The sequence below is a fragment of the Alligator sinensis genome, unplaced genomic scaffold (genome assembly GCF_000455745.1).
Source record: "Alligator sinensis unplaced genomic scaffold, ASM45574v1 scaffold752_1, whole genome shotgun sequence".
In the NCBI taxonomy this organism is placed as follows: domain Eukaryota; kingdom Metazoa; phylum Chordata; order Crocodylia; family Alligatoridae; genus Alligator; species Alligator sinensis.
This window is the reverse complement of record NW_005842000.1, coordinates 2,666,980-2,692,399: the sequence shown is the minus strand read 5'-3', so window position 1 is coordinate 2,692,399 and position 25,420 is coordinate 2,666,980. Positions and strand designations below refer to the sequence as shown.

At 55.7% G+C, this 25,420-nt stretch overlaps 1 protein-coding gene across 1 annotated transcript; it reads left to right on the top strand.

Moving 5' to 3' along the window:
* The first annotated feature begins 8,796 nt into the window (after positions 1–8,796).
* LIME1 (Lck interacting transmembrane adaptor 1) lies at positions 8,797–17,676 on the top strand. The gene is made up of 4 exons (XM_025201654.1): positions 8,797–9,337; positions 10,034–10,121; positions 10,489–10,946; positions 15,071–17,676. The coding sequence occupies exons 1-4, from the start codon at positions 9,056–9,058 to the stop codon at positions 15,491–15,493; spliced, it is 1,251 nt and encodes a 416-aa protein (XP_025057439.1). The 5' UTR covers positions 8,797–9,055; the 3' UTR covers positions 15,494–17,676.
* The last annotated feature ends 7,744 nt before the right edge of the window (positions 17,677–25,420 follow it).

Here is a 25,420-nt window from a genome sequence, read left to right as displayed (position 1 = left end):
CTCACTGTGGACTGGAAAACAGCACTGAACAAAGCAGCAGCAGAGGTGCACGATCAAACTGTTTGAAAAGCTCCAGAGCATGCAGTTAGGAAGAGCCCCTTGCTGCTGAATAAAGGCAGCAGAGAGTAAGAGCAGCCAAGAGGGTCTGGTTCTTTGACAGAGCAGAGGACATGGATGGATTTCTGCCTAGCTTCTGAATTTGTGCCAAGTAAGTGCTATGGGTTTATTACCAAGTGCATTTGGGTGGCTGGAAAGTAGTGCAGCTGTTGTATTTGCACGTTGACGTTCCACATGTAGTAAGTGCAGCATGAATGCGGCTGGTTGAACTAGAAAGGTGAGATTCCTGCTCTGTGGTTTAGCACTCGTACCTCAAGTTACCTGCCAGGCAGGTTACTTACACTTCAGTTAGTCAACTGGACAGAGGAGCTGGGTCATGGTCCATGGTTGGGTCAGGAAATGGACTGGGGGCTGATTAATGTCCTTGTGTCTGAAATGCTGAGTTAGGAATCGGTACCTAGTACCTCAGAAAAAAGGAAAAAAAAGTCCATTTCCTTCTTGGGGTGAGCCACCTCTTGAAGAAATAAGGTATTGTCAACCACACTGCTGCAACTGAGGCTGCGTTAGAGGGATGGGCACTGATCAGGGAAGTAACAGCATATGTCAGGAGCTCTGATGGCATTGCCGTGGTGCTAGGAAGAAGGTCAAGGTAGGCAAGTGAATGACTGGAGTGACTACCAGGCATTTCGCAGTAAATGCGCTCAGCTAGCTAATGGCCTGCCTTTCTGCAAGTAAAAAGGACATCAATTCCTGCCAGTACCAGTGTCTTGTGACCCGGCGTTCTCTCTAGTATGCCTGGCTGCTACTTAAAAGTGGCTTTCTCCGCCAAGGCAAGCATGCGCTCTCAGCTAGTGGATGGAGGGGGGGATCCTGATTTTCTGTCTTGACATTTCAATCGGTTTCCTCTGATGTGAAGAGGGTGCTGGGCAGTTCTGGGAGTGCAGCCTGCACAGACAAGCCAAGTGCCCTGGCAAACCCCACCCTCCTCGCGCAGGGCACCCTACACTAGGAAGAGTGCTGCGCCCACCCTCCGTGCCACTCTGAGCCTTTCCTAAATCCAGGGCACTGTTCAACGCGTCAGAAACTTCTCCATCCTCTAGACAGTGAAAGCTGCTACCAAGCCTGCCCCGCTTGGCTTGTCTGTTGTTGAGTTGCCAGCGGTGAGCTGCTGCCCTCCATGCACATCTGAAATGGGATGGTTTTGCTGCTTAGCCTCTCCTGACAGCATCCTGGGCAGCCTGCAGCTCTCCCTGAATTCACTGCCATTACAGTGTTTTATCCAAATCTCAGTAAGTAGAAATAACCCTTTCCTGTCTAGATAAATCCTCTAAAATAGCAAAAAGCTTTTGCCAGTTACTGCCTCGCTAAAGATGGCTAGTGGTGACCAACCCATATGCTCCTTCCTTTTCCCTTCCAGAAATTGGGAGGTTTGGGGGAATTTTTATAGAATTTAAAGCTGGAGGGAGGGACCATTAGGTGATCTAGTCTGACCTGTAAAACAATCCATACAGTTTCACAGTATGGTGAATTTTGTTTCGTATGTTTACACAGCTTGGCTGATAGATTTAAGCCCCAGCCTGTGGTCACTCTTCTGAAGTAACAACATCAACTACAAAACCCAGGGGAGACAAATCAGCAAGAACAGCCTGTTTTTGTACCTGACACCTGCCATCATTTGGGTTCCCTTGTTCATTCTCACCAGTCAGGACTGCGTGTGTGTGTCCTAGCAGGTGCATGCATTTGCTGATCAAAGCCATCCTGACCTGTAAAGCTCTCCCGGCAGGTAGTACTGGCTGCTATTAGTGCTTGCCTTAGAGAACAGCTCCAGGTTTGGGGGCCCAGCAACTTTACTGGCAAGGAGCTTCATTTCACATTTCAGAAAGTCTGTCTGAGCCTCCATTGTGCAATGTCCCAGTCAGCCCACTGGTCCTTGTGCAGATGGTTAGCCTGGCTGACTTCAGTGAGGCTGCATGAATGCAAAACTATTGCCTGTGCAACTCAGGGTAAGCAGAGTTAGGTACTAGACTAACTCAAAGTCCATGGCACCAACCACTGCGTCCCAAAGGAGGCTTCTGACAAGTGTATGTATTGTGCTGGTCTAATGTACTCTGCAGTGTTCGTCCATGCTCCCCAGGTATGGCCAGCATATTTTTCCTATCTTTATAAATCATAAATTCCATACAAGAGCAGAGGAAAAATTATGATTGTCTAATGGGGAGGAGGGGGGGTGTTAAAAATGTTTTATTGTTACCATTCAGTGAAATCCTTGTCCTGGCCCCTAGCTGCAGTGCAAATACCTGGCTGACAAAAAGGTCTGGGGAATTAGCCCCTTCCTGTTACCGTTACAGTCATATTGACTCATTCATGCTTGTACATGGATGCTGAGGCCTGTATCTGTATTGGATGGTCCCTGCTTAGCAAGCCGCTTGTAACACATGAGAAGAGTTAGAAAGGCAGCTATTCAGCTAACAAGAATAATGTAATAAATAATCTGTAGAGTGCACCTAGTACCATGTAGTTTATGAAGTCAGAAGGGACCCATTGACGTTGCAAGGTTTGGAGAGCTGGTGTCTCTAGCTAGTTGCCCTCTCTTCAGTTTTCTCCTTCCCCATCCTTGCATGAACGGCAGCTGCAATGATGGGTGGTGGAGTTCAGTTATTCCCTTCCAAGCCCTTCCTTCTGCATTGGGGTAGGCCAACCTCTAGACCATTTTGCAGCGTGCAGACAAGCTGATGAGGAAAGAGGACGGCGGAGAGTCCTGGCTGCTTGGTGAGCAGTAGCTCTGCTTTGCCGAGTCCTCCTCTGGGGAAAGGGCTGTTCCATGAAGAGCCCCAGAAAATCTGCCTCTTCCATACAATCACAGACAATGAGGACCGGAAGGGACCTCAGGAGGTCACATCTAGTCCAACCCCCTGCTCCAAGCAGGACCAGCCCCAACTCCATCATGCCAACCAAAACTTTTTTTACCCGAGTCTTAAAAAAACCTCCAAGGATGGAAATTTCACCACTTCTCTGGGTGGTTTGGGGGCCAGGCACCTGGAAGCCTTTGGGGCATGTGTTGTCTTAGTTTCTTATCACCTGAGAGACTATCTAGGGCTCTTGGCTTATGTACGTGACTTGCAAGCTTGGATGTGGGAGGAAGGTGAGTCACAGAAAAGTCAGACCAGAGCTGACTTTATTTTCCATAGCACTAAGCAAAATGATTGCACAAAAGCTAAGCGACTTGCCCGGGGAGACCTATGGAGTGAGAAGCTTGAGGACCTGCTGGGGCATTGGCTGCCCTGTTCCCTGGCCAGGGAACAGGAGCCGAAGCCAGGTTGGATCCCACAAACAGGCCCGGTGTCTGGTTTGGTTCCTTCGAAGCTCATCAGCCCGCCATGAACATGACTTTTCTCTTTGAAGGTGTCGAAGGCAGAGGGTCTCACTGAGAGGCGGCTTTTTCTTTTTTTTTGCACAGGAAAACAGGTGAAACCTCAAAAACAGTTGATCGTTTTCCATTCTGGTGCAATAGCACGAATGTGACGCGAAGCTGCCACCCCACAAGCTGCCTGCAAAATACGCCTGCAGCAGAGCGGCCCCAAAAGGCAGTGGCACTGTAAATGCTCCCAGCCAGGGCACGTGATGGCTGAATCAGTTCTCGCTGCTTGGCTGGGACCGAGGAAAGGCTTGGCACTTCCCCAGTCCCTTCTGCAGTTGTGTAAGCACCAGGGCTGGCACCCACTGCAGCTGTATGGGGCCCGATCCCCATGGGAATCGGCTGAGGGCAGCGACGCTACGGCAGCGTGTAGACGGGGAGAATCCAGCCCCCAAGCTGGTTCCGTCGTCTCTGCGCTCTCTTGGGCAGCTGCACCTGGGCCCTAACAGGGCAGGGTTGGCTATGGTGGAAATGGTGCCAATGCCAGCCCTGGTTGACTAGCAGCGCTCCACCCACCTTCCTCTGCCTGGTTCCTCTGTTCTTTGGCCTGAGAATGGCTGATCCAGACTTACTAATCCATGCTGCATGCTGGTACAATGGCTTCACCAGGGCCATTTCCCCTATTCATGGTGCTTATGGGCACCAAGCTAGAGCCCTGCTGTCAGGATGCAGCTTGTGCCTTTTAGAGGGTAGGGCCCTGCATGGACTCGGGACAGCAGCAGCATCCTCTCTTGTGTCACGGGGACGGCTTTCCAGCTGCGGCAGGGTTTGCTGCTTCGTGCACAGCTCTGCAAGCTTCTCTTGCAGGCTGCCAGCAGTAGAGGAGACCACAGCAAGCATGCCTGGGGGGTGGCAGGCAGGGTGGTGGGGGCTGTGGCTTGCTTGTTCATGCACAGAGTGCATGTGATACAGGGCAGCACAGGAAACCAATGGCGCTGATAGAGGGATCAGAAGCCAAGGCAGAAAGGCAGGAGAGATGACACTCGTGGGAGAGGCTGGGGGGCTAGTGTGGAGGGCACAACTGCATGACGGGCTTTTGCTGGGGCGGCAATGGGGCTTGAACACTGGTCAGAGTCCTGCAGCTGGTTCCACGATAGCTCCTTTCCCAGGTGAACCAGCGCACCTCCTTCCTAGGCCTGGGGAGAACAGCCCAGCATCCTCAGGGCAGATGAGGACTGTGCCTTTATGGGCCAAGCTTCCCTGACAAAGCCTGGACAGGGCTTTACAGCTGCCCAGTTGCTTGGAACTGGGCACACAATAAATAGCAAGTACCTGGAACACCAAGGCCAGATCCAAGTAGGTGTTCCCATTCATTTCAATGCACCTAGGGGCCTAAATGCCAACTTGGAGCTTGCTCGATGCCCTGTGAGAGAACCACCTGCTGTCCTGGGCCAGTCCCCCCAGCCCCGAATCAGATTTGCTCTAGGCTTCGTTCCCTTCTGCCATCCTCTGCGGGTCTTGGGGTGCTGGCAAGCGCTGCCCAGCAAAGCTCGGGAGTTCCCGGCCCTGGTTCTGTGCCCCTGGTGCGGTCCCTTATGCTGCGAGATCCCCAGAACCGCTCCCCTGCCATACCCCCCTGGAGCAGCCCTGGCAGAGAGCTGGGGCTGCAGGAGGAGCGAGTGCAAACCCCTCATGGTTTCCTGTGAGCTGAGTCATTGCCTGTTTGCCTCCTGTTCCTGCCTGCCCCACAATCTGAGCCTGCTGCTACCGCTGCTGGAGGAGTTGCAAATGAGCTGCAGGGTGGTCTCAAACCCGCCTAGCCGAGCCTGGTGCTTCCACTAGCCCACACGTGCCCAGAGTCGTGAGAGCAGGTGTGTTGGGCTGCGGGGCTGGAGGGGGGAAGGTTTAGGAGGAGGAACTGGGGGATGTGGATGTGTTCAACACAGAAGGGGCTTAGCGATGAGCTAAAGCCCCTCTGGTCCCAGCAGGATGTGGCTGCTAAGAGGCCATCCACCTGGTGCACCCATAGGAGCTTATTGGGGTGTCCGGTTATGATGGTAAGGAGTCTCTTCCTTGTTCCGAGGGTCTGCGGGAGATGCTGGCGTTGGAGCCAGGCACCCGTGGCAGTACGTAAGAAGACTGTGCATAGTACTCATTTCCTTTCATGCCCTTGCAGAGGCCTGCAGCAGGCCCGTTGCAGGGTGGAAGATGTGCCCCAGCCAGGTGGCATGGACAGCAGGCCAAAACCAATGTCCTGGAGCTGGAAGCGCGAGTGCCAGGACACCCTCGTGCAATGGTCTGGACTTTCCCGCAGGAGTTCTTTGGCGGTATCACGGTTCCTAATTTTGCTTTGATCTGAGAACCAGGCTAGGGGTTATTATTAATGTTGTGTTTCATCCCATTCTCTGCTCTCCATCTATTGCTTTTCTGGTTCTAATAGCATGACTCCAGGAGCTGGGGCTTCCAAGGGCACCAACCGCAGCCAGACTTGCCATAAAACAGAGAGATCAGGTTAGACAAAGACTTGGATGAGAAGGTTTTGGACAGAGCTGCTCCTACCTGGAGCAGCGGTTGGACTAGATGACTTCTGGAGGCCCTGCCCGCCCTGTGTTTGTGTTATTCTCCCGATCACATCTACGACTGACCGGTTATCAACTGCAGTGTCGCGTCACAGATGATGATTCCCGTGAGATTTTGGCTAGTTTGAGAACCAAACCCTCAAGGCCAGCTTGCACGATCATAGCCGGGTTTCAGCTTTGAATCCTCCAGCCTCGCTAAAATGCAGAGGGGATGCTATGCTCGCAGCCCAGCTCTCTGCAAGCTGCCTTGTTCATTCGGCTCTAGTCACCGTGAACATGATGGTTCGGTTAAGACACTGCCGATATCCCGAACTGAAAGCATCCCTCCCATCTCCATCTATGAGTCTGCTGGGTCTCAGCCAGTCAGTACCGACATGCTATTCTACTCTCTTGTCTTCCCCTTCTGCTTTCCCCCCTCCCCATCTTTTTCTGCTTTTCTCCCTTCATTCCTTCCAAGCAGATGATGTTACCCCAATAGCAGATGGGTTTCAGACTCCTGCACCCATCTAGCCACTGACACCTTGCTCGAACTCCATCTGAGAGCATTCAAACCCAAGAGCCAGGCCCCAGGATCACAAGAGAGTAACCAATAATGTCTGCAGTACTTTCTCTTTGCTCCTGTGCTGTTTGAGCCCAGAGGGGGCACAGGGGCTGTGTTGCCAGGATTTCCTTGATGCCTACGTGAGCTTTGTTTACGGATGCATTTGCACTGTTCATTAAATAATAAATGAGGCATGATTTGCCATGAATAACATGGCTCCAGGAGCTGCTTTGGCTCCGGGGAAGGTTGCAGCAGCCCCTTGGAAGGAAGGGATGTGTCTCGGAGAGGGCTCTGCTTTTCAGGAGGGGGAGAGGGTCTGTCCTCATGAGGCTTGGCCATAGGGTTCATACAGGCTTGCGTCTGGGTGCTGCGAGGGATGCTTCACAGGCACGAGGGAGAGAATGGGTCAGTCCAGGAGTCCTAGGAGTTCAGTGAGGGGGAGCTGAGTTCAGCCCTGGCCTAGGAGAAAGGAGATCCAGGGCCGGGTACAATGACAGCCCCATTTAAAAGCAGCGCTTGGCTCCCAGCTGTCCACCCAGGAGCACTGCTGAGTTGGCTCTTGATTGACACCCTCTGCCGGCAACCCCTGCACATTTCTGGTGGCGTCTTCAGCAACGCTTCTGCTGGCACACGCTAGATGAGAGGCAGATCTCTTGTGCATCTTGTGACCAGAGACCCTGCATGCTGCTGTCTTCAGCAGACTCCACCTGCCACCGACTAAACCTCCCTGACCCCAATAGCTGCAGCGAGAGGTGCTGGGGTAGGAGCAGGAGACCAGCGTAGCTGCAAGGCGCTGACGTCCCATTCACGCTGGAAAGAAGTGATCTCGGGTGCATATTCAGCTAAAACTCCTGTTCCAAGCATTGCAACCAGGTGGTCCCATTAATACCTGCAGAAAGGTGGGTTGTGAGCATGGCTACGTTCCAGCCGTGTGCTTGTTACGATGCATCTGTACCTCAGGGACTGCAGAGAGCATGTGGTTTGCTCGCAGCCACGCTAGGCGTTGAGGCAGAGGGTCACAGCGGATCTCAGACTACACACGAGTCCACAGCGGGATGCTGCTGGGAAATTAAAGGTATATCTTATTCCAGGTCCTATTAACAGGACTAAGACAAAGGAGGTAACGATTCCTCGCTGCTCAGCACTGGAGGGGCTCCGGATGCAGCGTGGTGCCCAGTTTTGGGCAGCGTGCCCTGAGGAAGTAACCACATTGGAAAGAGTCCAGGATGGGCAGAGGCTTGGAAAATGGCACCTGTGAGGAAAGACTGGACAAATTGGGTTTATTTTTCCCGGAGAAGACGAGACTGATGGGAGGCACGATTATTATTCCCGTTATGGGAAGGGCAGTTGTGGAGAGGCCGGGGCTCCGTAGTTCTCTGTACTCACTAGGGGACAACAAGGAATCGGCTTCCTCTGCAGCCCAGATGATTTGGGGTAGATATTAGGAGAACTTTTCTAACCCTAAAGAGAGAAGTGCTGGGACGAGCGGCGTAGGGAGGATGAGGAATGCGCTTATTTGCAGTGCTTAAGAAAAGGCAGAAGACTGTCCGGGCTGGTCCATGTATTCTTCATCCTGCCCCAGAGTCAGGGGTGGGCTGGATGATTGGGATGCATCTTCCAGCCCTATGTTTCTGTGATTCTGTAGCACCCGCGAGTTCTCAGACCCCAGCATCACACTCGGTGTGCAAGACCGTGCAGCCTCCTTGCACCATCGCCTTCCACATGGGGCTAGGCTAGCACGTACCCCATGCAATCCCAGGTGTCCCCCAAGCCCTTCCCGGGGCTGTGAAAGGACCTGCCTTCTCCCTGATCATCTCTTTTCTCTTTGCAGAGCTTGGCCTGAAGCAGGATTCGAAGTGGCTCCTGCTATGGCTCCGCTCCCTGGCGAGGGGGTAGCCAGGCCCCATCTCTCTCCCGTCAGTGCCCTGCTGGCCGTGGCTCTCCTGGGCGTCCTGGTCCTCCTCTCTGCCCTGTGTGCTGCCTGCCGAAGGTACGGGCTGACTCGTAGCATAGACCGTGACCCACGGGAAAACAAACCGTGGGATTCCCACCCCTCTGCACACTCAGACAGGGCTGCCGTGCTTAATTCTGCCCTGCTCGCTCTCATACTGCAGTGCACGGTACGTGCTGGGACCAGGCTTTGGGCACTTGGCTGGGGCGCGTGAGTGCCGGTGCAGCACAGATCCTGTGTCTGCAGCCCAGCGTGACAGGCCACACGAGGGAGCCCCCGTGCCTGGTTCCCAAGGAGCTGTAGGGAGGTGATTCCCAACCAGGTGCCGCAGCACTGCTGGCCACGCGGACATGGTTCACAAGATAAACGCAGAGATTTCCCACTGGAATCTGCAGCGTTAAACACGGGCTGACCTGCAGCGGTCTTCCTGACTTCTTTGCACCAGACCAATTGCTCCACTATTGTTCTGTAGTCAAAAATGGAGTGAAAACTCAGCGCCAACATTTTCTGAGGGGGCCTTTGAGTCTCTCCCAGAGTGCCTCGAGTTTATCGAGGGGTGCCTTGAGCTGAAAATGGTTGAGATGAGAACCGCTGCTGTAGGGCCTCTAGGTCATGGCGTGCTCCAGGGATGTAAATCATGCCCTCCGCTGTTCCTCCCCAAGGCCCCTCGCATCAGATCTGTTCCCCGATGCGCTGCCCTAGCTACGAGCAGAGCCGAGTCACGTGCCAGTGTTGCTCACACCAGCTGTGTATTGTGTGCGCCTCCTGCCCCTCTCCACCTTGACCCCACTTCTCATTGCAGGAAAGGCAAGAAGAAGAAGGTCCTGCCGGACGGGGTAAAGCTGATAGATGAGGTGAGTGTATGCGATGCCTTGATAAGCTATAAGTCACGTGGCAAGCATCAAGGGCCAGTGCAGATGGGTGGCTTGAAGGGGGTCCAGGGGGTGGCATTAGGGATGGGCTGTTTCTCAGCCAGCATCTGTCATAGGAAACACCTGAACGAGAGGTCTTGGAGCCTTGCCCTGCAAGGGCCTGGCTCAGCCTGGGCTGGGGGAGATGCAGGGGTGCAGGCCACCTGGAAAGCTCCAATAAGGAGCCCTTACAGACAGAGGGGGAGCAACTTTCATGCCCAGAAAGAGCAGCTTGTTGGAAAGAGCATGCTGGAAGAAGCTAAAGGGAGGACTCCTTCAGAGCGGTGAATGCGAGGGGCCTCGGGGCCGTACCGCACGGCTGAGAGCCGGGTTATGTTGGCCGTGACACGTTCCAGTGTCCAGGGAGAAATGGAAAACTAAGAGGAATTGAACTGCGTGAGCAGAGGGGCTGCAGGGTCCTGGCCTAGGCTCCAGGGAGCTCCACCAAGGCATCCTTCTGGACGTAGGATCCTGGATCCCAGTTGCTGAGCCCCTGGTGGGTGTTGCCCCCCTCGTTGCTGTTTGTCTAGCCGCATGGAGCAGCTTGGGGAGGGCTGGGGGGCTGTGCGGGGCAGCGGTGGGGGCGCCCCTGATGCCATGGTGGTGGTTACAACCGGACACGTCCTTCTTCCTTTACAGTCTCTGCTGAGGCAGACACAGCTCCGGTCGCTCAGTAAATCGGACACCAAACTGCACGAGCTCAACAGGGTGAAGCTGCAGAAAGACAGTGAGTCGCGGGGGGATCTGAGCCACCGAGAACAGAGAGATCCCGTTGTTCTGCACCGGGAGCATGCCGGGGCCTGTGCCGGAAGGGCAGCGCTGCCTGCCAGGAGCTGCCAGGGCACGGCGGTGCTCCCAATGACCTAGCAAGAAGGGCGGCCCCACGTGCCGCAGCATGCCTGCGGCGTGCCGGCAATCGCCAGCCGACCCAGGCTGGCCGTAGGGGTGACCCACGGTAGCATGAGCCATCGCACTGGCAGCAGGCTGTGAACAGGGAAGCACGTGGTCCTGGTTGCAAGGGGCCGAGCAGGGAGTTATTCTGGGTGCCTTGAAAGCCAAGCCATGCCCTCACACCCTTTCTCTTTTCCTCGCAGGCCACAGGCCTGTCAGCATGGATTTCCTCTACACGTCTGGGCCTTCGGGTGAGGGAGAGAGCTCCATGAACAGCTCAAGCATCAGCATCAGCATCCTGCTGCGCAGAGAGCTGCCCCGGATCCCCCTGCCCCACTCTTCTGCTGAGACCCCGAGCCCAGACCAGACCTACTCCAACCTGGTCTTCTCTGCCGCGCGGAGGCCAGCCCCGGAGACGCTGTACGAGCCTGTGGTGGCGAAGCAGGGAGCACCGCAGCTGGTGCCCAACTTGGCATCCTCAACCGAGGCCGCCCCTTTGGGCAGCGAGGGCAGAGTGGTGACAGCTGATTACGCCTGCGTCCGCAAAGTGAAGAAACCCCAGCCCGAGCTGTGCGAGGTGACGCCGGGCGAGTCCTCCCAGGAGCCTTCGGACGGCCTCCCAGGCTGGGGAGGAGCTGCCTGCAGCCCCCCGACAGCGAAGGTACGGCAGCATCCATCACTTCTCCCAGGCTGTCCACGACCAGGGCAGTGGGAGCCGTGACCACTGGGTGGAGGTTGTAGTTATTGTCTCGAATGGATGCCTGGAGCTGGGCTGGCTGGGGAGGGCTTTGCGTGTGAGGGCGGGGATCCAGTCCCTCAGCTCCCCAAGGCTCAGGATGAAGGGCTGTGAGGGCTGGGACTGGGGCTCTCCTCAGCTACAGAGGGATGGCGCCAAGCAAGGCCCAGCAAGTCAAGTGCTCTGCAAACACAGCACTCCCTGCCCTGGAGAGCCCGCGGGAGCCAGCAAGGGTCCGTGTCCTGCAGCAGGTAGGGGTAGAGGATAGGGTAGGGTCCTCTTGGATCTATGACTGTTGCCGCTATTGGGTGGGGATAGAGAGGCAAACGTGTCGGGGTCAGCGGTGGCAGCACTGGAGGGGTCAGCGGTGGCTGGCTGTGACCCCGGCCACATCACGCCCTTGTATCACTTAGCCACATCACCCTGATACCTGCTAGACTGGGAGGGGGGTGGTGTTTGGGCCACGCTTTGCCACGTCCCTCCCATTTGACTGGATAAGTGAAGCATATTCAGAGTGCAGAGGTGGTACCCGGGGAGATGGGCAGTCAACAATACAGTGCACAGGACAGGCTAAAGCTAGTGGCATGGAGCACCTGAGCTTGTCCCCCAGACTAAGGAAAACCAGACCCCAAGGTCAGCTGGCGGAGAGGCTTAGTCTGCTTTGGGGTTGGCCTGTCACCCCTAGCTCAGTCAGTCTAAAAAACAGTGAGCAGACCGTGGTCTTCCCCTGAAGAAGGAGGAAGCCAGAAGCTCGTGGTGGCTTTCAAGAGCTCTGCCTGGGCCTGAAGCAGAAGGATCCTAGGTGAGTAACGCTTAAGACCTTTCAAGGCCCAGGGGCTGAGAACGGTATGTGCTGGCTTAGGAAAGGTACGTGTGGATGTTCACGCAGGTCAGGAAACACGAGCCTTGATTTCAGGCTCCTCCATCAGATGTAGCCTCCCCTCCCTGCCTGCCCTCCAGAGAACAGGCTGGGCTCTCGCTGCTGCTGCTCTCGCTCGAAGCCTGGGCGAGGGCTGGTGAGTCTCCTTGTAGGACGACCCCAGATCTCGCCCACCAAACAAGCACAGCCAGGTTGGTGCTGTTCCAGGCCCATTCAACCCTCTGCTCCTGTGAATGCAACACACATCCCTGGCTCTGGTGCCCTGATCTGCCTTCTCCGCACATGCAATGTGGGAAGAAGGGGGTTTGCACTGCTGTTAGGGTGGGATTAGGCAGGATTTGGGGGCTAGATTTTTCACCTGTGCTTTGGGAAGGACGTGAAACCATTTATCTTGTCTGGGCTGCATTGCACAGACATCTGCTGAGCTGGAGAGTAGCTTATCAGAGGAGTTCAGGAACCAAGCTGCTTGCAGAGGATCTGCTGGCAGCAGAGTCCAAGGGTTCACTGCAAGCCCTTCGACAGATCTCGCCAAGAGATCCCTGGGGTATTGCACTGCTCGCTCAGGGCTGGACCCACAGCCCAACCCCAGGACTTTTCTCTGAGCTTGGGTCTGGTCCCTAGGGGATTTGACTCATCTGGGGCTGGTGGAGGGAGTGGAAATGGCTTCAACCACAGTGAACATTTTCCCGAGCATCCTCTGCCTAGGTTGGTCGGTGCAGCTCAGATGGTGGAACGTCCTCCCGGCAGTGCCTGCTAGCGCGTGCCGGGGTCTTGCCTGCCTCGCCTCAGCTTTCCTGAACAATGAGAGCATGAGAGGCCTGAAGGAATCCCATCACTCCTACCCCTTTGTCCTCTCTGGCACTTCCCAGGCTCTCAGCGCGGCCCCGCAGAGAACGGTTGTCCGATGGGTTTCCCTACTCAGGCTGCCTCTTAAGCATCCCTACTTTTGAGGTAGAATACAGTTGTTTAAAGTGGCCTGCTCTCTGCTGTATCTGTCTGGGAGAGACTCAGCCCTTGTCAGCAAAGGTGGCGAGCATTTACATGGCAGCGTTAAGAAATACGGGGGTTTCATACCATTAACCTGGAGTCGGAAGCTGCGCGCAGATGGATTCCCCAAACCATCCCAGCGTGGACCAGGTCATCCATCCCAGAGACTCCACCACTAGACGTGGTGCAGGGGTATAATTTCACCCTGCAGCAGAGAAGTTACTGCCTGAACTTCATTTTTGGCCTGATCGGCAGGTTCTGCCCTACTGGCTGCTGTCTGGGCACCACAGACCTTCCTCCGTCTTCATCGGGGGTCAGGAAAACACCTGCATTGCAGGTGCGAGACCCCTGCAGTCAGGTCAGCGCATGGACTGATGGGGAGCCCTACGTCCCTAGAGCGCCTGGAAGAGGAGGACTTGCCTGTGGTACAAATGGAAGATGGAGAGGGTAGGCTGGTGCTCTCCTGATGAAGGTGTTGGGGTAGCCGCAGCTTCTCTCCTGACCAGATGCTTCCAAACAGAAGGGCTAAACCACCACTGCCTTCGCCGGCTGCTTTGCAGGAAACCTTTCCCTTGGTCTTTGGACTTCTGGGTGCTGCTTCCAGGAACAAAATCTCTTCCCACAGCTCTCAATGGGCTCGAATGTCAGCAAAAGCAGCACAGTCTTCATGCTTTGTGTCAGATCCCTTGGAGAATGGCTGATCAACCACATCCAGGCCCCATAGAAAGGATTTTCTTGCTTTTAGACACCACCTTTTCCCAGTTCATTAGTAGTGGCAGCACTGGTCCATAGGCCAAGAGCAGGTCTGGCTTCCTTTGTAGTGGGGAGAGTGAAAAAAAAATGGATGTAGTTGCCTGGAAAGTATCATCACCTTTTTCATTTGAAATCAAAGTGGCAAATTACCAGGTGCTAATGTTGCAATGGGGGAAGGATCTCTTTGTTTGCAAAAACACTCCCCAAGGAGCAACCTAAACTGGCTGTCGCTTCCCTGTCTGAAAGCCAGACAACAGCAAGGCGTGTGCTCAGAGCCTTGTTCAGGCCTTCTGGGTCGTTGTATCTGCTAAAACACATTGCAGAAACCCTGGTCGGAGGCTTCTACTCCAACCCAATCTGAGGGAGAGGACCCCCGCTTACTAACGGGGTGCTTTGTTTCATGACAAGACTGATGCACTGTTCGAAAGGATCCAGGATCCACGGTGAAACCAGTGGGTCTGCTTTAGTCCTGAGCTTGCCTTCAGACATCCTCCATGGTGGTTGTCTGTCTTGTCCCAGGTGTGTCCTTGTCAGCACCAGCAGCATTTTCTTGGACAAAGTCACCGCAAGTATATTGCAAAATAAGCCATAAATGCATCATTCCAGGGCTGGCCTGGATCCAGAGGAGTCCTGAGTACTCGGGTCCTTGGGTGCAGCGAGCAGCAGCAGCAGCGGTGCATCATGTGCTCATAGATAAGTAATCTGGCTTTGTGCATGCCGCAGACAAGACGTGTATGGAAGGATTGGTTAATGTTTATCCTGCCGTAGAGGACCCGGTTCCACACTGGGACATCAGGGCGATCTTAATGCAGCTTATGAACCTCTCCAGCTGTGCTCACCAGCGGGTTGTCCTTGGTTCCAGCTCTGTAATAAGGCAGCTTCTCCAATAGCCAGAACATCAGGCAGACCGGATGGCATGCTCCAAGCCCACCTTGCCTGCCTGCCCTTCTCTGTCTTTCATGGGGGTGTATGGTTGTGCTTCCAACTAGCTTTAAGTTCCTTCCTAGGCCGATCTCTGAATATTATCCAATCTTGATCAAAATTATATCATTGCGTCAATCATGAATATGAATCCATATCAATCAGGCAGGCTGCTGGTTTTCTTCTCCCGATGTCCCACTTCAGGGAGGGGCTAGCACGTCCTCCTGCAGAAGCACAGAGCGCAGGTGCGGGTGGGAGCAGGTCCTTCTTTATAACCAGGTGTTGCCTGCTGTGACTGGGCCTAGCCCAGCCAGGTGTGAATGTAGCTGCTTGTTTGCACACCATGTCCCCGGTCCCTTGCACACACACACACACACGCAGACTGACCTCTGCATAGGGCCCAGAGAGGTGATAAAGTGAGAGCACAAGTCAGAGATGGGAATGCAGGCAAAAGCCTCGTGCCGCTGTTGTCTGGCACCTGCCATTAACCACGGCTGTTCTCTTGCAGGTGGAGGAGATGTACTCAACGGTGTGCAAGGCTGGCAAGAAGAAAGCCCAGGACTCCCCGTCTGCAGGAAGGGCTGCTGCAGAGGTGGGTCCCAGAGACCACAGCTGGCCAGGGGCATGCCAGGAAAAGGGCATCAGGGCAGGGTACCCATCCACCCCGGCTTGCCCCTTGCTCATCGAGCCCTGCTACGAGTCCGTCGATGACAGCCCCTGGGCCAAGCGTGGGAGCAGCCCAGGCCCGGACCCAGACTATGCAGAGGTCGATGCCAAGTGGAAGAAGTCGGAGAGAAAGAGCAAGTCTCCCCGGAGCTGCCCCAGCGAGAACTTCTACGAAAGCGTCAGCGACCTGTGGGAAGGGGAGGCAAGGAGAACAAGTACCACGAAGGTCCACAATGGGTTGGAGGTCTTCATCACGGGCTTATAGCCCCTCTCACACAGCTGCCCCCTTCCTGGCAGCCCCAGGGCAGCCCCTCTGCACTGCTGTAGAGACCTCCACCTGCCCTGGAGGTCAGCCATCCAGCAGGGTACCACAGGGAAGTCCAGCCTTGTTCTGCAAACTATAATCCCTTTGGTGCTTTCGGGCACGCACCCATCTCTGACTTTCCTGGAGAGACTATGCCATGACTGCTCTCAGCTTCCTCTGAAGCAGCTGGTGCTGGCCCCTTCTGGGGGCAGGAGACTGGTCTGGATGGGAGTGTTTGGGTTGATGCTTCTTGGGGTTTGTGTCCATTTTAGAGGGACATGGACCCCCAGCTCAGGCACCTGCCCTGCCTGTGACTTCAGGCAGGGTCTGGAGAAGAAGAGCGTAGAAACCTAGTCTAGGAAAGGGGCAGCTGAGCTCATAAGCACGCTTCCTTCTATACTGTACTCCACCTTTGTAAGCTTATTGTTCTGTATGTTATAGCCGGCAGGCTCACACTGCCATAACTGAGATACCCAGCAGCGGAGTAGTCTGGATTACCTGAGAACGTGCGTTTCACGTGATACGCACGGCCTGTCTGTTTCTTGTGAGGTGTGACGGCCTCCCGCCCAGGCCACCCGCCTCTGATTTATGGGCTGCCCAGAGAGATCACAATTTGTGGTGCTAATTGCAAGGTGAAGCCAAAGTTTGCCGGGTCTCTGTGTCACGCTGGAGAGGGCAGGGCATAGCCAGAGCCAAAAGGGGTGCAATGCACAGAGATTGTCACACTAGGGCAGGGGACCTCCCGAGGGACGTGGGGCCAGCTCACTGCAGGTCCCAGGGCACGGGGGAAGGGATTGCACTTGGCTACAGCCTCCTGCAGCCCTCTGTCCCTCTGGGAGCTCACCCTGAGTTTCCTGAGCGATAGAGCCCTGCATGGGGACGCAGGGGCCAGAGCTTATTTCTAGCTCGACCACTGGGTGATTAAGGAAACATCACAGCTCAGTGCTTCCTCGTGCAAAACGGGAAGGATGTTCCTGGCCTCCAGTGCCAGGCGCCTTGAGCAAGGCAAGAGACCTCCTGGGTCATCAAGTTGGTCCCTTGCAGGCAACAACGTCTTCTAAGCCTGTTTGCAAGCTGCTGACGGCCGGGGGGCGGTTGCAAGAGATGCAGGAAGCCCTCAGCCCTTGGCAGATTTCCTATCTGAGAAGCGCTACGGTCGTATTGTTCAAGCCTGAGAGGTTTTTTTTTATACAGGAGAAAGTTCCTTGGTAAACTTTCCCCTAACATGCCGACCTGTGTCCTCCTTGACTTATCCCTTGACTTTGTAACACCGGCGGCTGCCCGTGGGGATGCTGCAGGTCCAATAAACACGACAGCGGGATCTGAAATGTGGTGGCCTGTTTGTGTTCCCAAAGCCATGCCGCTGCGATGGCCTGGAGCCCTGCTGTGGGATAGGTTTTCCCCCTGAAGCAAGCCCTGAATGCAGAGTGGAGCCGGAGGAACCAGGCCACGCGCTGCGAGGGGATCTGTGCCGCCTCCCAAAGCCTCGGGGCTGTTGTTTTCTCCATCTGCGGGGAGGAACGATGACAGGATCTGCCTGTTTCTGGTTCCGCCGGTCTGATCATCTCCCGCCTTCCCCTGCGTTCGCTGGCTGCCGGAGTCCCTGGGTGTGCTGTGAGCTGCTGCCAGAGAGGCAAGCCTCACTCGCACTCTTCCCTCCTCCTCCACCGAGCACCATCTCACCAGCCCTGCTGCCCCTGGGCCTGCCTGCGAACACGGGGCGGGTCAGGATTTTCCCTGTGTATTGTCTATACATGAATACAGCTAAAGCTCTGCATTTCTCACCGGGGCAACCTGCTTTGCCCTTTCATTGAGGACATTTTGCTGTCTCTCCGTACCACCTCCAAGGTAAGGGGCATTTCCTGATCCCTCCTGGGGGGAGACGGTCTGTGAGCTGGGCACGCTTCTCCGTGCGTGAAAGAGCAAAGCTGGCAAGCCATTACCTTTCTTCCCACTGCTGGTGCGTCCTGAAGGTGCCACGGCCTGGACGTTCAGGCTGCTGCCCCTCGTTTGCATTGGGCATACGTATTTCCCTATTGCAGGTGCAGTCTGTGTGCCATCAAAGCAAGAGGCTTAAATGTTCGGGGTGTGCAGGTTTGCTATTCTCATTTCCAATCGGAGCAGGCACTTCCTGGGGAAGAAGAAACGCACGTGACAGCAGCGAGTGTGTTAATGCGTCTTGTAAAATAGCCGTCCGGGGACTCTACAAATGAGGAGAATTTGGGAATGCAGCTGAATGTATCCTCCGGGGCACATTGTCACGGGGCTGGATCCGCGTATTGTCAGCTCATCCTACACTTCTTTCCATGAAGGGTGATGACAGATTGCCCACGCCTAGAGCAATGGGTCTGTGCAACCACCAAAACAGCCGTGACCTTTACAACTTCTACCGACACCTCGGACTGACACAGAAGAGGCAGCACAGGGGCGAAGCGGGCGGAGAGCACGTGGCCCCGAACGATGCATAGTCGCTAACCGCTGCATTAACGTCTTGGCTTGAAAAGCGGTACAGAAACTGAGCAGGCAGAAGACGCTTCCAGAAGCCGAGCTCGCCCGATGCTGACTGTCCATCACCACCCCGGCGCGTCCCCCCGTTCACCAGGAAAGAAATCGCCTGTCCTGTTTCGCTGGATCCGGCCCTCTGCCGAATCAGGCTCGAAGAATGACAAGAAACAAACTGCCCCCACCCCCAAATAAAAGTCACGCGTTCAGCATGTTAAACCTAAAAAGTCCCCGAGCCTGCAGCGTTCACGCTCTCTTTTGCATGTGCCTTTTTGTTGAGCGAATGCAGGATGCCAAACCACACAAGCTAGAGATACGAACGCTTTACCAGACATCTGGTCCCACCCCCTGCCAGATACAGTGCCCAGATAGCGGCCGCAGAGAGCAGGCGGGTAATTGTGCTGTTAGCACACTCTGCCTGCTAATGCCCCGAGCTCGACAGCGTGTGGCTACGGCGCTCAGCTGGGGCTCGGGAGAAACGAGCCGGGCTCCTGCCTCTGCCACCGAGTCCTGGTACAACCTGGGGCGAAGGAATTACCGTATTCCTTCCCATGTAAGATGTGCTTGTTCAGATGTGAAATATTTCTTCTAAAAATGGCCCGTGTCCCAAATGTAGAGTTTAAAAAAGCTTAAGACGCTGGTTGGAGTTGAGCAGATGCCCAGAGATATTAAGTCCATAAAGAAACACTTGGGGGTTATGGAAAGCAGGACTCGGGTCCCATCTGCTGTTGGCAAAATGGACAAAAGGAGAGAGGTCTCCATCTCGGCTCCATCTGGAGCCCCTCCGGATACACGCGTGTCATTTGTCACGCATGCAGTTTGCCGGGGACAGGGCGGTCCGGCGCCCTGTGGACCGTGGCGGCATCTAGGTGGGCTTGGAAACTCCTTGAATGACCTTGCTGAAGCCCACCTGCTGCTAAGGGGCCTGTGGAAAGGCAGGGCGGTCTGGAGCATGAAACGCGTCCCAAGCAGCGAGTGCCCGAGCATGGGAGCCGCAGAGCGGGCGACGGGACGCTGCGGGGCTGAGCATTTCTCCGTGGCTTCCCACGCAGTGAGGGGCCCTCAGCGCCTGAACACGGGACCTGTAGAGGCAGACCACAAGAACAAATAAATGGGGCACAAGGTCGCAGCAGGGGCCACATGGGAGCAAAGCCTCCATCCCAGCTCCATGTGGGCCTGCGGTCCCAGGCCCTGCGCTGCAGGGTGGGTGTGAAGGAGCTGTACTTTGATTTCAGGGGAACAAAGCAACGTGGCGGCTGCGCACTGCAAAGGGGCTGGCGTGGCTGCCTCGGCGAAGCCCTGCTGGACCCCCTGCTCCCACAATGCGCTGGGATGACGGCGCTGCCCAGCGTCGCCCGGGGTCCTTCTAGCCCTGCTAAACCAGGATCGTCTACTGGAAAACAGCATCCCAAGCCAGGTACCAGAACCAGCGCTCACGAGGGCTGGAGGAAAACCCCGTCGCTGCGGCAAAGCCGCTGGGATTTTGGAAAGCTGAAATCACCGGTTCTTGCTTCCAGCATCAGGGAGTCCGTTTGCCTCCCTCTTCTGTGTGCGATAAGGCACAAAGCAGGGAGAAGAGGATAGTCTAATCTCGGTCATGTGGCTTCATGCACAGATGGTCAGAAGGGGAAGGAGGATCTGAATAACGGTGCCTGTGTGCACGGGGCGGGGAGGGGGAACAACCTTCCAGTCAGCGCCGGTCTTGTGACTTTTCCTGACGTGCCTGTTCCAGCCGATCGTCGTGCTGGAAATGTCTCTGCGTGGGGCAGCCGATCAGAAACCGGTGACATGGGAGCAGAGACCGCACAGGCCCCCAACCGCCCTGTTGGGCTTCCATCTGGGACAAAAAACGGGGCCCTTGGCACCATTGTGGTCCTGCTGTCCCGGACCTCAGGCGTATTTCCCACGTCCGATTGTTTCTTCCTGGCCTGACAGCCCGGAAGCCGGTCCGGATGGACAGCAGAATCCAAGCTAGGCTTCACCAGAGACTGGCCCGGGTTAAAAGCAGCCGCGGCCCAGTTTCAGACAGACACAGGTCTCTCCCCGAGCTGTTCATGTTCTTGGAAGAGAGAGAAGAGCTTGCACCGGGCTCCTTTGGTCAACCCGTCGGTGCTGCACACGTGCAAAGGCTGGAAGGGCCAGCCGCCAGCCCAGGCCGAAGTGTCAGTGTCTGGACAGTGGCCCCGCTCTCCTCCACCTCCGAGAAGCAGAGGAATGATCTCGACGGCGCTGCCTCGCTCCTGCCAGGGCGGACAGCAGTTCTGCATCTCGCACTATGCTGCTTTGAGCGGTGGTGTTGTGACGAGACGTCTCCCAAGCCCCCTCTGAGCCGCGTCCTTGAAGGGAGGTGTGGGCTGCGGCACTGTCAGCCCCCGCCCGCGGTCTCACTGCGGGTCTCGTGGTGTTGGGCCCTGCTGCTGCTGGAGGAGCCCTGTTATCCAGACTTCCACTTCAGAGCAAGTTCCTGGCCCGGGTGGCTGCAGAGGACAGCTTGGGGGGGTGATAGAAAGCCTCAAAAAGGCACAAAGCAGGGAAAGACGGGCTCCCGATCTGCCTTAAAGCAACCCCACGATAGCTGAGGCACTCCCAGCTTTGTGGGAGCCTGGTTCACTGGCTGGGGGCTGCAGGGGTTGGAGAGATGCAGCTCCCTGTCTCCTACTGTAGCACTGCACCAACCCCACTGCTTCCTGAGCTGCTCTGGGCAGTGCCCCCTCTCTGCCCCAGGACACTTCCCCTTACAATCCAGGCCCTCTGGGCTCCCCGGGCTGCACTGTGGGGCCCGGACCACGATGCCACGGGTTCCCGGGTCTCTGGTGCAGGACTGCCCCGGTTTGGTTCCTGCCTGGAGCCGGCCCCGTGCTTTCCAGCAGGGGGAGTTCAGTGGCGTGCAGAGCAGCCCACGCAGCTCCTGGCGCAGGGCACCCGGGGGCCAGAGCTCCAGGGCAGGAGAGCGGGAGCAGGCGGCTGTGGGACAGCGCAGTGGCCAAGGCTGGGGTGCAGCGGGGCGGACACGGTGCTGGGCACCCTGCTTTGGTTTTCAAATGGGCTTGTCTCTATGCTGAGACCCAGTGGAGGGAGGCTGTTCTCAGGGCGCACGGCCCGATTCGGCTTGCGGCACAAGGGAGACGGGCCCCTGCCCTCTGGGGAACGGACCGTGCCAAGGCCAGGTGCAAGGCCAAGGCATGCAGAGGCAGGATGCGCAACGGGGGTCAGCGGGGAAAGAGGTCCCAGTTACGCTTGCCCCATCTCAGCGACGACCCCGGATGAAGGGGGAGCCGCATGCACGGCCATCCTCTCCCCGATAAGCCAGCCGGGGATCTCTCGGCGGGTCAGAGTACCATCCAGGAGCCCGCCTGGAGGGGCGCGGTAGCACCCAGCAGACCTCGGCCGCAGCCAGACCCCTTGACCCCAGCGGACGAGGAGGGCCGGGCGTCTGTGCCACGGCGCTGTGAGGCTCTTGTGAAACGACTGCAAACTACATTAGCTGCGATTGCATAATATTTAAATTGATTAAAGGAGCCAGCTCAGCATTTTTGTGTTAAAGATTAAACACAATTGGAAAGAAAAGGCAGCCTGAAAGCTGACACCCAGGGCCCGGCTGATAACAGCCCAGACTTGTTATTTCGATAATAATTTAGCGGGGGGAGGCGTTGCTTTGCCAACCAATGGTGCATCGTTCTTTTATTAACTCCTTCTGAGCTGGACTAATGGGGGGGAGAGTCCTGACAGAGCCCCCCCCCCAGCTGCTGCTCCCGTCCATACAGTGTAGTGACCGGGGAACCACATGCAAGCAGGGACCCGGGGGGTCGAGGCCAGCTGTAAGTGTGGCGCTCAGTGCCAGCACAGCCTGACAGAGTCCGAGAGCGTGGGTCTGACTAATCCAGCTGTTTGAGCAAATCAGGCTTAACGATGACGGATCCAGCGATGCGAGACCCGGTGGCTCGTGGTGAGAGGTCCGTTCTCAGCCTTGCTCGCAGGTCTGCACGGCTGTGTCGGGCATTGTATGTGCCCTGCCTTTTTCTTTGCTGCCTGGCCGTAGTGGTGCGAAGGTGAAGCCTTGGTGTTCTCCGTTGGGAAGAAGTGCAATTATTATTGTTAATGATTTATAGTGTGGTGCTGCCTGAAGGCCTCAGCCCGGGTTTGGCTCTGTGGTCCCAAGCTGTGGACACACAGGTGAGGAGAAATGCCCGTCCCGGGGGCTCACAGGCTCTGAGGCACAGGTGTGGCTCAGTCTTGAAGGCCAGGACATGAATGAGCTCAAATGACGGCATCTGACCCAACGGCAGGTATGTGAGGAGTCAACGATGTACTGGACAGGACAGCAACCCCGGCAGGATCACGGCTTCAGCACCGACCCCTGAGGACAGGACAACCAGGCCCAGTATCGTGGGGCAGAGCAGGTGGGCCTGAGCCAAGCAGGGCAGAGAGTCCCTCGAGGTCAGTCACTGCAGCACGTGGAGATGATCAGGGCTGTGGGGGGTCACTCACGAGGAAGCCTTGGTCTGGGTCCTGAAGGGTTAAAAGCCATCCCTGCCTTTTGGTGGAAGGAGACAAACCGAGCGGGAAGAAATAGCAGCCACAACAACAGAGCCGTTATCTACGTGCAGGAGGGTCCCACCCCACCCTGCGCGCTGGTGCAGGGAGAGGGCTCCGTCGGCGCCCAACCCACCAAAACCCTTTCCTCCATCCAGTCGTCACCGTTGTCATGTCCCGCTCCTGGTGGGACTGGCAAGGGTAGGAAAGGACCCGTGGGCGGGAGGATTTCAAGCCCCCACGTTCTTTTAGCTAAGGAGCCTTTCTCCCTTGGTCACAGATATGGGCTGCGCTGCTAGCAAAGCAGGACATACGGATATGCATACGTCCACATCCCACGGGCAAAGGTGCGGGAGGCCCATACGGACTCTGTCCTTGCTTTTAAGCCTCCGATTTATAAATCAAACAGTGGTAGCATCTGGAAGGCCATGCCAGGAGAAGCCTGCTCAGAGAGGAAACGCTCTCGGGCAGGCCCTTCCCAGGGTCTTCCCCTCGTCCTTCCCCCTCTGCCCTTCCTGCCCACATGCGGGCACCCCCGCTGGGGTTCGCCCCGCATAGAAGAGCCGTGGCAGCAAAAGGTGGGTGAGCAGATGAGCAGCGCCCAGTTATGTGCCTACGCTGGGAGAAGAGGAGCCCTCGGGGAGGCTTCTGGCATCCGACCGGTTGTATCAGCACCTGATCTTCCCCGGCTGTGCTCAGGGTCGGCGCCTGTGACCCGGCTCCTCGCTTTTTGGCTGGGATCCTGCTTCAGACCTGGGGGTTTGCTCAGGTTTAGCAGGGATGCTCGGCCCCCCTGTAACCAGCCTGCTGGCAGGTCCAGGAGTCAGACGACAGGAAACGAATGAGTAACACAGTGCTCGACACATGAGAGGACGAGGGAGATAAAAGAACCCAAACTGGCTGCACGCGCCGCACAAGCAGAACGAGGCGCTGCGCCGCCATAGGGGATCGAGTCCAGGTGACTGGCAGGCTGGCTCCCGAGGCACGGAGGAGCCTCGCGGTCACACGCTCCCAAGGACTCGAGGTGATGGGAACGGCAGACTGGTGGGAATGCGGAGTGTGGAGGTGCAATTTGGTTTTACATCCCTCCACTTGCAAGAAAAGCTGGGTGTTCATTCACAGCCACTGGTAGTGGGGAGCACAGCGTAGCCCTTCATCCAGACAACGAACCCCCTAGCTTCTCCTAGACACGACTATGCTTATTCTGCAGTGCTGATCCCTGGAGCGACGTAGGGCGCTTGTATTTTTAAAACAAAAAATACCAATGAAATAGGGGGAGCAGGATCAACCTGAGTGCTTTGGGACTCTGCTCTGCCTCCCCAGTGGTAACCGCTCGTGGAGTTATTCAGCAGTCCTGGACAAGTGATGGCTAGGTGAGCCCTCGCCCTGAAGCAGGTGACACTGAACTCTACAGCCACAGGTTTCTCTTTTCAGGTCTGAAGAAACCCCCAGACTAAAAGCAAATCTCATCTGAAATGTCTGCCCTCTCAGTGGGCTTCATTACTGGCTTGTTTCATTAGCATAAGGCTGATGAGATGACACCTGAAGTTTTTTTTGGCCTTGATGGGGCACTGCATGCTGTGACCTGCAGCAGCAAGTGATGGATGAGAAACCCCTGCAACCTGCTCCAGTCTGTGCAATTCAAGTGCCATAAAGGCAGGACCAGAGAAGCACAGGTCTATAAGCAGGATTTATTGGCCATGGTTGCTGCAGTTACAAAATAGTTGTTAGCTTTGTCTCAGCCATCTCTAACTAAGAAATGGGTTTAAGGGGCTAGGTGAATTCATAATTACTAACTCACTTGTCCTGAAGGAACTACACTGCAGCCTCAAAAACTCAGCTGAGCAGTGGCGGAGGCTTAAAACAACGCGGAGACAGAGATGGAAGGAAGAGGAGGACCAAAGATGTTATTAAACGCTCTGGGACTTACCCCAAAGAAACATGCAGGAGAGAAATCAAGGGACTGAGCAAATTCTTCTAGGCACGGATCCGGAAAACATTGCCAACTGTATTGTTTTCTACTGTAATAGCCCCATTGAGGGCAGCGTGCCAAATGAGAGGTGATGACTTAATTGATGTAAGTCTTTTCACTGATTTAGACTCCGTTGCACTGCGATTCATTTCGACTTACTTGCAATCGCTCAGAGCCCATGCGAGAGAATCATTTTGATGCCTAAGAGCAAGAGGAAGGTGCAAGGGTGCATTAAAGGATAGGGGGAACTTAGACCTCTTTATATCTCCTGGCACTGATGTGTCGAGTAGCTTAGATTCCTGGGCCCAAAGGAAATGCAAGTTGGGGGTGCTAAGGGAGTCCATTTGAGACCAGGATGATTCTAAAAAATTCAAAAGCTAGAGAACTTAAAATCCCTGCAATGAAACCCTTTTTGATGGGATTTAAGCATCTGCCTGCGCCGCGTGCAAAATACGCACTGTGGCATGATAGCTGAGAATCAGCAAGTGGAAGCGGCTATAACCAGGAGTGAAAGAGGCTGGTCCATTTTCATCATCCAGGCAGAGACAGAGATGGATTAAATGCTCAGGGCTTTGTGAAAAGCACATTTGATTCATTTGTGCAGTTGTTGTAGCGTTTCTAATCTACAGCGTTGGTAGTTGTGCCGTCGAGACTAGGTTTGGAATACATAAGACCAGCTTCTCCACTAATACAAGGAGCGAGGCTGATCTGCACTCGCTGGAGAGCCATCTCATCGCTTTGATCTTAAATGTCCTTTTGAATCTTGAAGTCCGAGAGCTAATTTCCCTTTCAAAGTTCGACCCAACTTCCTCGTTACTTTAGCTGCACGTGCTTGTGTGCCCTGGCACCCTGCGTGGGGCAGAAATCTGCCTGCTTAGAAA